Here is a 14,131-nt window from a genome sequence, read left to right on the forward strand (position 1 = left end):
TGGATCTTATGCAATATTATGAATGTATGCATGTACCATTTCAAATTCCTTGTACATGTAATGGCCTATAAAGGATGCATCTGCTTCAGGACCATGCTCTGTCTGGGTTTGTGTATCTACAGTAGAGCAGTAGGTGGCGCTTCGCTCTCAGCCTAGCCAGACTGAAAGGAGGTCAGCTTTGACAAGGGAGCTAGCTAGCTGCACATCTCGTCCCCCGGCTCACACTCACACCACAACATCTGCTGCAGAGAGCTACCCACATGGCTCTCTGCTTCTTTATCTCGCTCCGTCTTCCATATTTCTCTTTCTTTCTCTCAGTATCTCTACAACTGTCTCTCTATACGCTTCGGCTTTGTCCATTTGCCTCACGCCTACAGAGACCTTGGCATCCACCGCACATCGGTTGAACTATCTTTCAACTTCCCTCTAATTCTTTCTTTTTCTTTCTTGCTGCATCCTTCTCCCTCTCTGCATCCCTTTCTCTCGCTCTCGCCGTATAGCCCTTTGCCTCATCTCATCTCGCTCCCTCGTTTTCCCTCCTTGCTCTGCCGTGGCAACCTCAACAGCTGCTGCATCCCCGCAGCTTTCTCTCTCGCTTTATCCCTCTGTCATTGTTTTCCTTTAGGTATCTGTTGGCCCACGTCGCTTACACTTCACTGTCTGCTAAATCAAATTCACACTCACTCCATCTCTTTCACCTTTTTCTGACTGAAATAGCAGCATGTGATAAATCATACAAATCCCGCTCTTGATCCACGGCAATAAAAGGCACGTTTCCTTCCACTAATTAGATTCATCCAGTATGATGCCTTGCTAAGCTACATGCCTTTGATCCCCACTTCATGTGGAGCTATACATTTCCTTTGATCTCGGCAAGTTCCTCAACTGTGGATTTTCTATATCCTTTTTACTAACCTTTTCCTACTTTGATGACATATACTGCACCATACTATACATTTGGCGGTACATGTGGCTCCTGCATCTGATCATGTGTCATGTGATGTGATGTGTAGGGTTTGAACGATATGGGATTTTGAAGGGCGCTACGCTATTTTTGTATGGACGCTGCCTATAACCAAGATTTTCTGCCAATGTTCAATATCTTTATATTTGACAATTTTCATGCCAAAAATTACAAATATGCAGTGTTTCCCCCAGAATTCTGTTCTTGTCAGGGTGGAAAAGCTTCTGATACAGCATTTAGACCATGGGGACACTAAAACTCTCAATTGAAACCTTGAAATAAATAGCTGTGGTCAGAGAGGAACATTCATCATAAAGGCATAAAGGCAACATCCAATATTTCATAAAAGGCCAATATCGGCACAATCAATTGGCAAACCAATGTATCTGTCTAACCCTAGTGATGTGATGTGATGTGATACAGCTGGTATGTGATTTAACTGGGAACACGGGAGGGAGCTGACTTCCCTGTGGGATACTGGTTGTATTATCAGTAGGGATTCTGCTGTAGCCCACTCTAGTATGAGTTTCAATTTCAGTTATATTGTACATATACAGGGAAAGGTACACAGAAAGAAGTGGTATTCAACGAGTTTCCTGCTCTGCAGTTGGAGGAGGGAAGTAGAAAAAAGAGGAGACGTACCGAGAAAAAGAGATTAGAGAAGCGAGAAGGTAGACAGTAGGTGAAGACAGAAAAGCTGTGTGTGTGTGTGTGTGTGTGTGTGTGTGTGTGTATGGCAATTGGGGATGGGATCAAGCGTTGGTCGCGAGATAGAATGAGGCGGAGGCATCAGGACAATGAGGTGTACCTGCACCCAATTAACCCTTCATCCTTAGATGTGTCTCTGGGCGCATTCGTTTAAGGACGCCCGGTGCTGTCTCGTTTCGGGTAGACACCGGCAAGGGCGGTGCTGGAATCGAGTGCATAAATTCAAACAAACCTATCTGTAGACATAAATGGAGTGAGAGGAGAGATGTAATTTAGTTTCATTCTAACATCTGCATTACTGTTTTTAGGAGCTCTTGGGAAAAACGTGTTTGAAGTCAAGAGATGAGGAAGTGTACATGCGCTTAAAATGTTTCTTTTTGATACATTTGGCCATTGAATTGCGGACTCCTTACTGATGAGATTATGGGTTTGTTTTTTGGTTGAGCTGGTTTTACTGGGCAGATTGTGGCTTTGTGTTTTGGTTGAGCTGGTTTTACTGGGCAGATTATAGGCTTGTGCCTTTAAACAAGTGCGCCCGCTGGTTCAGTATGTGCTGTTAGGTGAGCCTCTGGACCGAGCCACAGACAGCTGAGATCACGCCAACCGCCTAGAGAGGAGCAGCTGGAAAAACCAACATGTACGGACTATAGAACAAGGGGAATGTTTTCTTTCTAGCACAAGTGGTGTGTATTTTGTTGAATGTTTGTTGCTGACAGAAACTGTTCAATTGTCACAGTGTGCGATGGGCTGAAAGACCTTAAGAAACTTAAGAAACAGGGTGGACATGGTGCAGTATGTGGCATGTGTGCCATACTGCAGGTAGACAGGCACATCTAGACATTAGGTCTTTCTTAATATGCGTTCTTGTGTCCTCCATTATGTATTTGACGTAATATCTAACCGCCAAGGTACGATTCCAACACAAAAGAACGCAGAGGACAGACAAAGATCCCAGAAGTTTACTTGCCAACAGAAGACGCAATGACTGGATGGCGACTTGGCTGATGAGAATGAAGGGAAAGACCCAAGATTCATTGCGATGATCATATCCAAACAGCGCAATGGTCTACAGCAAAGAGCCAGTTCAAAGAGCTGGGAGAATGAACACCTGTGTGTCTTAATTGATTGCATGACCTCAAGCACACAGTCCATCTCAAATTGTAAAGATGTTCTCTGTTCACAAGTTCTTGAGAAGTGTGTTCTTTCTAAGACAACTTGGGAAGAACGTTCGCCACAAGGACACAAGTATGGACTTGGCATCCTTGGATTGGATCATCACCTACTGGCTTAGAGCAAGGCAGGGGGCCGAAAGTTGAAGAGATGAAGAGGTGGAGGAGAAGATGTGGAGGGGGAAGAGAGAGACTGGGAATGTTCAGGCAGGTGTGTACGCATCTCATGCTTTTGTCCCTAGAGAGAACTCATCTGTTGTTTAAGCATTGTGGTTCCACTTGGCACCTGAGAACACACAAGCACATTATCTGGGCCAGAACATGCTGACCTGTACCCAAGAGATGATTCATGGGATTAAAAGGGATAGTTCGCGATTTAGGAATCCCAAATTCATCACAAAATGCGCCGTTTCGGTTAAAGTTCTTGCAGCAGTAAGGTTCTCGCACCCCGCCCACACCTCCCACCACATGCAAACGCTCTGTTTTTTGTACATACAGTATCTGAAGGGCAGAGATCTTGTCTTTGAGCAGCTCCTGGGCCTTGTTGAAGTCTGACAGCATATTCTGGGTCTCTCTGTTGTGGACGATGCTCAGCTCAGTCATGTCCCGCTCGTGCTTCTTAGTCAGCTCCTGTTCGTGGGCCCTGAGGAGAGGGAAGGAAAAGCTGTTAAGTTTCTGAGAAAAACAGTGGCATCATTCCTGGGTTTGAGTAATATGGATTTTTGAAGGCTGATATTTCAGGATTGAAGCTGCCGATCGCTGATATTTTGTGTCAATATTCAATATCTTTGAAGTTTGACCATTTTCATGCCATTTCCACATAGTTCCATTCTTGACAACAACAACATTTAGACCATGCGGCACTCAAACTCTTGTAATAATAATCATCAAAACTAATACTGAACAAACTGCACCATATTCATCATATCAAAGTTCGGTGACACTGACTGGCTTGTTATTTTTAATGAAAGGCCAATATCTGCCCCATATATCTATAGTCTAACCCTACATTACATTGAGATATCTCTAATAGATGTTCCTCTATGTGAAATGAAGCTTACTGGGAACAGGTGTATGAGTATATCCATTTCCCTTAGTCAGTAGAGACTTGAGTTTGTAACCTGCACATGAGATTGAAGTTCTGTTCTCCATCTTTTCCTTCCTGCCACAAATCACCCTCTTCTCTCCTTTCATTTTTTTTCTCCACATTCTTTTCCAGGGTGGAAGTTTCATCAAGGTAAATCCAAGACTTTTCAAGACCATTTTTTTTTATGTTTGAACTACATATAACACCAATAGAAAAAGAAACAACTATCAGGGTATGGATCTGCATGACTGGGCTGATTTCTCACTCGGAAAACAGTGCAAAAAATTATAAACTAAAATTCCATTGAAGACTTAAAGGCTGCATGTAAGTAATGACTTTTGAGGCCTTGAATTTAAATAATCAGATTCAAGAAATTTGAAGACTTCTTCAGGCCCTGTCAGACAACTTGTTTACCGTCTTCCTCAGGAAAGACAAGGATAATGGACCGTTTCATGGATGAGATGTCAGTGAGCGGAAAGAGAAACAAGGCAGAACAATCTGTTTTGTGTGTGTGTGTGTGTTGAGAGACACAAATAATGGATGGTGTGACATGCTATGGGAGGTATGTCTGTGACAAAGCAGAAATCCTTTAAGTGGAAATGTATGAATGAAAGTATGAAGAAAATGTGAGTTACAGCATTATGAGTGAGTACAAAAAAACAGCAGAACATATCAAGACACCTGTAGGATATGAAAATATACCAAAAGTATTTAGTAAGTCATTATAAAAGTAGCACTATATAGGCAATATATACCAATGAGAAAGCCTATGGGAATATGAAGAAAACAAATATGTGAATTTACAGCTTATATACATGTATAAAATGTGCATTGTATTGGCCATATAAATGTACAGAAAGTGTCTAGGTGTTGCAATAAACTGTCGAGATTTGGAAATGGAGATGGCAGGGAAAGAAGGGAGGGAAGGAGGAGGAGGATGGGAAATGGAAATAAAGGATGAGAGAGGAGGAATGACGTGGGGTGGGGGGGGGCTGAGGAACGGAGAGGAGAGGGAGAGGGGGACAAAGGAGGAGTGCATCGAGGAGGAGGATGTCTGCCTGCCTCTCACTCTGACTAGGCCAACTCTCCCCGAGGGAGGCACATCTTCTCTCTCACTGCTTCTTCTTTATTTATTTATCTCCCTATTTTTATCCTTGCGACCAGGATTCAGACAGAGAGTTATGTAACAGAAGGAGAAATGTGCTGTGCATGGGCCCTGCCAGCAGTGTGCGTGCGTGTGTGTGTGTGTGTGTGTGCATGTGTGTGTGTGTGTGTGAGAGAGAGAAAAGTGTGTAAATGCATATACTTATAGGTAAGCAGCACATGAATTCACATTAGTAAATAAGAAGCCAAGGGAGCAAGCAATCATCCAACACAAGCACATAATGTATATACATACAGGAATGCTCACACTCACACACTCACACTCACACACACACACACACACACACACACACACACACACAATCTACAGCTACAGACCGATTCTAATGAGTGGACCTTGGACCACATCAGAAATACAGCACTTTAAAATATTCATAACATGCCTCAGGGAACAACATGATTATGGATTCTATTTTGTTTTTGCCCTAAATAACCTTCACACACCTCCTAATCAATTGACGTTTGCTGTCGGTAGGGGGATAGAGAAGAGGTAGAGATGGGGATAGAGAGAAAGAGAGAGAGACAGATTTGCCTCATCTGGCCTCTTGGTTCTCTCTCTTTCATCTTGGTATATTTTCAGCAGGACCGAACCAGAGTCGGATTATAGAAACGATCATGATGCCAATATAGTCAGCGAAGTCAATTGCTAAATATAGCAACAAGCAAGTGGGGATGGGGGGGGCGGGTGTGTGCGGGGGTAAGGGGTGGGCGGGTGGGGAAGGGGGGCGGTACACTTGAGGAATCTAATCATTCCCTATATTCCACTATAACAACATTTCATATGATGCTGTGCTGTGATGCTCCTGATTCTATTCAACTCATACTGACTGAGCTTTTCATGAACTGGATCAGGTATGCTACAGCAGTGGTTCTCAACCTTTTTCATATCAAGGACCCCTAATTTAGTCCACATTAGGGCCACGGACCCCCATTTGATGAGATTTTGTCCCTCGGACCCAAATCTGAGAATATTTTTATTGTTAGATATGATTTTGTCCAGAACTCCATGACTGTCTGTATTGTAGGTAGAGAGATAACAGAGAAACTATGATCAAAACAGTCAGTCTCCTACATTCTATAATTGTTCTTGTAAATGAAATAGTGAAGTTTAACGATTCATCAATTTGCTAGGGACCCCCTGGGATGCCCTCAAGGACCCCTGGTGGTCCCCGGACCCCACGTTGAGAACCACTGTGCTACAGAAGGAGACATTTAAAATCAGTGTGCTATAGAGCCATATTTAACTGGAGCAAGCTACCAGTATCCACCAGGCTGGCAAAGAATAATTACACTTTCAAAAAGGCACTCAAAAGTGAACTGATGAAACTAACCATGTAAACTTTGATTTTATTTAATTGTTATAATTGTTATTATCTGTTCTATGTATATATATATATATTTATTTTTTTCATTGGATTTAGTTTAAATTAATTTGTTTCCTTATATTATTATTATTGTCTTAAGTATTCTCTTATCTTATTATTGATTATTTGTATTGTATTGCTTTTTGTGAGGACCCCAGGAAGAAGAGCTGTCATTAATTTACCAGCTAATGGGGATCCTAATAAAACACTGGAATATGGCGGATGGCTAAAACTATACATAATGCATACACATAGGTGAAATACGCGTCAATTTAGGAAGGAAATTCAGTAATTTCCTTGCATGGGTTATGTGAAGAGGGAAAATTGCATTGCTTTTTGGGGCTATTTGATGTGTATGTATGAGAGAAAAGCATATGAGAGAAAGGCAAGGAAGAGAGCGCACAGACAGAGAAAACAAAGTAGATTCGTTTTAATTAAAGTGGTAAAGTCTTCTGGCAGGTGGAACTGAGGGCATTTTGAGCTCTGTTGTTGTTGTTGTCGTTTTTTCAAATGTCCATCACGGGGAGAGGATTTGTCTTATCCGCCGCGGAGCAATTTGTGTTGTGCGGTGCGAGACAGACGCACAGAGGAACAGCGGGAAAGATAAGGAGAGTTTACCGGAGAGGGAGAGCGGCAAAAGTGACAGTATGAAAAGCTGCAATCTTACGTTCCTTTCGACAGCCCAAAGAGAGTGTTTATGTGGCAGGAGGGAGGACAATCAGGTTTGACAGACACAGAGGAACGGAGAGACAGTTATGTGTGGCCAGTTGTACCCAAAAACAAACGAATGTTGTTCAGCCAAATTATTTCATAGCGACTAAACGAAACGAAATACAAATACTGTTGAAACACCGTGACTGACAACTTTGGTATAAACTGGATTAACAATACTGGATTAGTAAAGTTCAATGACTGTGGCGAGTTGTAGCCAAATTGTGGTGGAGTATCAAAAAACTATACTTTCCAGATTTGTCGGATGTCAAACTATAGAGGGCCCCTTGGAGGCTGTAGTGGAGGGCCAAGGTCTGGTTTTTAAACATAAGACTTCAACACATGGTTCATTTCTGTGCTGTTTTTGACTGGGAACTGATCATGTCACTGTCCTGTTGTTAACACATCTGATTTGCACACTAGCTAATGTATCCAGTAGAAGCTAGAATTAGTAGTGGCTTGTGATCACATGTTACATTTTTGGTGCTTTGGCAAGCGAAGCCAAAACCAGGCGAGCAGAGCTATTGTTCATGAAATCAAATCAAATCAGTAGGGAAGGAAGTGTGGAAATCTGATTGGCTGTTGATGGCCGATGACTATGAAAAGTTCAGCTGTGGCCAACTTTTCTCAGCCGACAAGCTTGTTGACTTTCCCTGATTACTTTCCCTGATTACTCAGCTGTATACGGAATGAATGGACATCCGGTCACTTGTGGATCATGTTGCTTTCACTGTGAACACGCGGTGACAATCTGTTTTTGCACTGGTTCTCGACTATGTGCCATTGGGAACCAAAAGTCTGCAGGCTTTCATTAAAGGAATAGTTCACCCCAAAAATGAAAATTCTGTCATCATCTCCTCCCCCTCATGCCAGTTGAAACACAGGTGAAGTTTGTCCATATAACACACAGGGAGGTCAGTGTCAGTGGGGACCAGTTCTTCAGAGTTCCAAAAAGACCTACAGTATATTTACACCATCATTTAGTGCAAATCTTAACTACAGCTGATTGATTTGCAACAAATAATGGTGTATAGGTCTTTCTATTCACAGTGTGATTGTTTGGCTTTTTTTTTTTTGGAACTCTAAAGAACAGGTCCCCATTGACTTCAGTTGTTTTGGAGAAGGCTGCTACCAAGTTGTGCTGGCAGCCTCCCTGTGTGTTATATGGACTAACAAATTTTACCTGTGTTTCATTTGGCATGAGTAGATGATGACAGAATTTTTATTTTTGGGTGAACTATTCCTTTAACTAACTAACCAGTGAAATCCACTGCTTTCGTGTTCAGTTGGAATTAAAACCTGAAGACTCTTGGGCCACAATGAAACATGGCTGAGAACAACTGTGTTCTTGTATTGTGTTGTATTCTGCTCCATTCAATTCTGTTTTTACTCCTACCTGATCTGCTGATTAGCTTCGCTGCGGATCTTGAGAACCTCCTTGCCCTTGAGCTCCAGCTCCTTGGTGAGAGTGCTGATGTTCTCGTTGAGCGTGTGGATCTGGTGGTCCAGCTGGGCGATGTGGCTCTTCCTCCTGGACACCTCCTCCTGCAGCTCGGAGATCCGGCCCAGCAACTCGCGCTCCTGGGAAGGGAGAGGAATAGGTCATGATGTCGGTGAATTCACGTTCACGGCTTGAACACTTGAGATCCCAACCTGTCAACTGATGGCTGTTTTGAAGTTTAAAATTTAAATACCTTGGTTTTCTAAAAAGTATTCAACATTGTCCCTCCCTAACTTTTCTTAGACCGACTTTCTGTTCAAACCAGTGCTATTAGATTTTCAAAATCATGCAAGGACATAGCAGTAATTACATCCACCCTGTTTTTACCAGAGCAACCATAAATTGAGAGCACACTTCAACAGGTCTTTCATATGGAAACTTCACATGGACTGTGAAGCACCATGTGTCTTCTTCATAATGGTGTCACCAGACTTATTTTGGCTTATGTAGACACACGAGGAGGTTGCCAGATTTACGTGGACGTGTGAGGTCTGGGTGTGCGCAAGTGTGAACGGTATCGAAAACAATGGCTGTAGTGAAGACTTGCACTAAATAATGGTGTAAATATAGGTCTTTTCCACTCACTGTGCAATCATTTGGCTTCAGAAGACTTGGATTATATTGTATATAAGCTGTATGGAGTCATTTTCTGGATGTTTTTTGCCCTTTTTGGAACTCTAAAGAACCGGTCCCCATTGACTTCAGTTGTTTTGGAGGAGGCTGCTATGGAGTTGTCCTGGCAACCTCCCTGAGTGTTATATGGACAAACAAACTTCCCCTGTGTTTCAGCTGGCATGAGGGTGAGTAGATAATGACAGAATATTCATTTTTGGGTGAAGTATTCTTTGAAGTTTGAGCCCCTACAGACAAAGTTGCCTGTTAAAGGATAATTCCAAAGATTTTCAACCTGGGTGCTATTATTCCCAATTTTTTAAAATATTTATGCCACACTGATGTTAGTTCTAATACTACCAAATAAATGAATCAATTTGTATCATTTTATTGCAATTGCCTCAAATTTACACAGCCTGAATTTCCTATATGACAAATATGTTGCATCAACCTGACAGGCTAAATGATCTTAAGTGCTCAAACTAAACTAAAATTATGTAATCCAATCAATTTAATTGAATTTTACTTTAAAAAGGCCAGTGCTTGCAGTGTACAGCACACTATATGCACATGTCTAATTTATATGACGACATACAAAACAGTCTCTCTAACATTCACACCCTGCCAGGAACGAAGGGGAGTTGGTATTTTAGTACATTATCTAGTGTGTGTGTGTATGTGGATTATATCAGGGTTGTCCCAGGTGCCTACTGTAATGCTTTCAGACTCTGTTGCACACACGTATGCACGCATGCATGCACACACATGCACACACACACATACACAAACACTGGGATCAGTGGTCACTGCTGTGCTTTCCATATTTATGCTGACAGGGCATTTCTCCTCCTTCTTCACATTCCTACAAATACACTCCACATCAATAAATAAGGAAGTGACTGGGATGGTTATATGTGTTGACGTTCTGGGCTAGCAGAATGGTTCAGTCTATAGTGGGGGTGTAGAGCTGGACATACCAGCAGATAAATAAAGTTCACAATAGCTGACATGCTCAAAACCCAACATGGTGCTGGACTGAGAAGAACATTGGAATGAAATATCCTGGCAATAACTGAAAAACACACCACTTAGGCCCAGTTTTCTGATAGGTTTCAGTAATCGGATGGGATTACATCTGAAAATTGGGCTTCTCACATCTGATCAATGAGATTCTGGATCATTTAAATTGAGATTTGGATTGGGTAACCCAATCCTAACTTTATTTCATCTTAAATGTTTCTGTGTTTTTCGAAACTCAAAGGCAGAGTTCTCCTTCGTGTTTCAACCTAGGATTTTCTGTCCAAAACAAAAAACTCGGTCCAAGGCAGAACTGATGAGTGTGGAATGTGGAATGAGTGAGACTAGCCAGCATCCTGTGCTCCTTTGTGAAATAAAATTTCCTAAGCTGGCTTTTTAATGCTTGTGAACTAAGAATGAATGGTAATTACAAATAGCCTATTGCAGACTTGGCCACCATGGCTCTCCATGAAAATGAATGTACGGTCTCAATGATGGAATTGCAAAATGTATAATGCAGCAGCATTAGAATAGTTCCCTAACCCATGCTCTACAGTTAGGTGATCACTTTTTCTTTTTTTGCCTTATTGTTAAATGGCTGCTTTAGTCAAAAAAATGCTTGCATACAACAAAAATACATGTCCTATGACATCTCTCAGAGTATTTTTTAAAGGATAGTGGGCAATCTGCTGGCTATCAGTTATTATTACTATTTTACAATTTTATTGAGACAAATGGAAAGGTGATAGGGAAAGCAAGTGTGTGGAGGACATGCAAGATAACTAACCAGGAGCTGGTTTGAATCACACACTAACTCATGAATTGTCATAGTACAATTGACTGTGACAATAAAAACCATGGCTGTCTATCCAAATTAGTCAGTCACCACCCATAGAGCTGTTATTGTCTTCTGAGTTATAATCACACCAGCAAACTCACAGACACACCAAGGTACTGGCTCATTTGAGTCGTGATTTGCAAATGAGAATATGAAGTGATTTGCTTAACTGGGTGGGAGTAAACAACGCGTAGGTTGAATAAAATGTTCACACAACAACATGTGACATGCCTGCTTTTCCAATGTTCCGATACTAGCTGCTGTCCAAGAAGTGGATGTAACCACTAACACAAATTTTAAAACTTGTTCGTTGTTGAACATTCAAAGTGCTCCAATCGGCCGGGTGACTTTCCTGACCTTTTGTATGAATGAACTGGCTGGTGAATGAGTTGGTGAATGACTAGGAATGAATTGGACCATTGAGGTTGCGTATATCTACTGAAGTACTGAACAAATGAAACATTGGTTTTATAACTGTCCTGCTTGCACGGCAAACAACAAATTTGAAGGCAACTATGGAATAGACTAATTTGTGAACAAAATGAGCAAATCTCAGACTACTTTAGGGCTTATTTTCATTGTCGATTAATCTGACGATTATTTTCTCGATTAATCGATTAGTTGTTTGGTCTATAAAATGTCAGAAAATGTTGAAAAATGTCGAACAGTGTTTCCCAAAGCCCAAGATGACGTCCTCAAATTTTTTTTGTCCACAACCCAAAGATATTCAGTTTACTGTCATAGAGGAGTAAAGAAACCAGAAAATAATCACATTTAAGAAGCTGGAATCAGAGAATTTTGACTTATTTTTCATAAAAAAAATTACTCAAACCGATTAATTGGTTTGAGTAATTTTTTCTTATAGTGGCTCATAGTGGCTTATAGTGGCTTACAATGATGCCTTGAGGTTGCTGCTTCAGGTTCCCAGATGGCATAGTGCCAGTCAACTGTTTGTGTTCTCTGGTGTCCCTACACGTGAGGCACTCTTAAGACATCTGATGTACAATTTTATGTGTCGCTTGGATGAGTCAGAGAACAGCATCATAGAGGCTTTAACCAGCCCTAGGAAGAGCTGCTCTCGGTACACATCCAGGCTCAGAAAACACTGGCGAGATAGCCTACATATGAACTGTTTTTTAAATTGAATGATGTATTGTTGTGGTTTTATTTTGTATGTCTTGTTTTCTTTCTTTTTGTATGCTATGGACCCTTTGTGAGTCTGAAATAAAGTTTGAATTGAATTGAATCGATTATCAAAATAGTTGGCGATTAATTTAATAGTTGACAACTAATCGATTAATCGTTGCAGCTCTAGACTACTTTAAAGCATTTTGTGGTATTTGGATAGTCTGACGACTTAGGAAAAACTATTTGAGTTTTTGTAGTTAGTAAAGCTAATAAAGCTACACTTTGGTAAGAGTTTCATGTAAAAAATACACCCATCTTAGCCTCAATCACAACCTCATTAGCCTAAATCAAAAAGTGGTGCTGCAACATAGAAGAGCGTCCTAGCCACCCTATTTGATACGCCATAAATTCACCCTATTTGCCCCAATATTTGCCGGTTGGGAAATCTTCTCCATGCAGGAAGTGACGAATCAAAAGTTTAATCCAAAAGTGTCTCCTAAACAGCAGTGAGTGAGTGCTCTGTCCAGACAAAACTGGACTCACATACGATGGCTAAACTTCTTCACTATCTCCACCCCACCAGACACTAAGAAGAAGAGATTTAGTTTACTGACCTAACCTTAGAGGATTTCTGGGTAATGAAGTATTCAAAATTCAAGCAGTTACATCTTGCTGCCATTTGGGGCCACCACCGTGCAAAATTGCCTAGTCTAGCTTTAAGACCCAAATTATGGTGGATGGTAGGGTGATCATTATGATTTGAGACTGGACTGGATCTACCTGAAAAACGGAGGAGAGGCAAATATGTAATGGGCCAATTCCTCAGAATTAAATCAAATTTTGTCAAGGTCTTGTCCAGTTATTTCCCTGTATAATTGCCTTCTCTGCCAAATTCTCATTCAAGGCCTGCTTGTATAACATTTTGACTCAACGGAATGTGTTCATAAATCCAAAACCCATAATGTTGTATAATAGCCTCATACTCCCAAAACGCTCTCTCTCAGTATCCGACTCTTTCTGAGTGTCTCACAGCATCTTAAATGAATGTAATTGACTGATTTTGCTGTCCATAAACCTAGTTGCACAGTTAAGCACAGATGAGACGAGGGCAGATTAATCAGTAGGTTCTGCTTGGCTGGAAAATTGACTCATTCTACACTCCGGTCCATCCCATCAAATTCATGCTTCTAGGAAGAGAGAAACAGCGAAAGAAAGAAACAAAGAGAAAGGACGAAAGAAAAAAAGGACGAATGGACGAACGAACGCAGAACGCAAAACGAAGAACGAACGGACGGATGAACGGACGGATGAACGGACAGACGAACGGACAGACGGACGAATGAACGGCCAAACGAACGAACGAACGGATGAATGGACAGACGAACGGACAAACGAACGGATGGACAGAGGAATGGACGAACGAACGCAGAACGAAGAACGAAGAACGGACGAGCAAGTAAATGAACGGACGAACGGACGGACGGATGAATGGACGGACGAACAAACGGATGAACGAACGGATGGACAGACGAATGGACGAACGAACGCAGAACGCAGAACGAAGAACGGACGAGCAAGTGAATGAACGGACGAACGGACGGACGGATGAATGGACAGACGAACAAACGGATGAACGAACGGCCAAACGAATGAATGAACGGACAGATGAATGGACAAACGAACGGACGGACAGATGACTGGATGAACGAACGGACGGACGAATGAACGGACGAAAGATGTTCATGCTTCAAGTCACAATTCTCTGGTGGTATTATAAAACTAATGGGTTTCTGCAAGTTTCATCAACATTTAGGACGTTTAAAGACTTTTTAAAGACTATTTAGAATGAAATATGAGACCAATTTTGC

The 14,131-nt window shown here is 41.6% G+C and overlaps 1 protein-coding gene across 1 annotated transcript in view; it reads right to left on the bottom strand.

The window, feature by feature from the left end:
• LOC139659498 (protein FAM184A-like) overlaps positions 1–14,131 on the bottom strand; it is a gene marked incomplete at its 5' end in the record, with an annotated part of 86,044 nt that overhangs the window by 16,435 nt on the left and 55,478 nt on the right. Inside the window, 2 exons of the mRNA XM_071537792.1 lie at positions 3,338–3,484; positions 8,564–8,748. Coding sequence (XP_071393893.1) covers positions 3,338–3,484; positions 8,564–8,748 — 332 coding nt within the window. The remainder of the gene's footprint in view (positions 1–3,337; positions 3,485–8,563; positions 8,749–14,131) is intronic.

The sequence above is a fragment of the Centroberyx affinis genome, unplaced genomic scaffold (assembly GCF_046629955.1).
Source record: "Centroberyx affinis isolate AG114_WGS23_722 - 3 ecotype Tasmania unplaced genomic scaffold, CSIRO-AGI_Caff_v1 ptg003126l_1, whole genome shotgun sequence".
In the NCBI taxonomy this organism is placed as follows: domain Eukaryota; kingdom Metazoa; phylum Chordata; class Actinopteri; order Beryciformes; family Berycidae; genus Centroberyx; species Centroberyx affinis.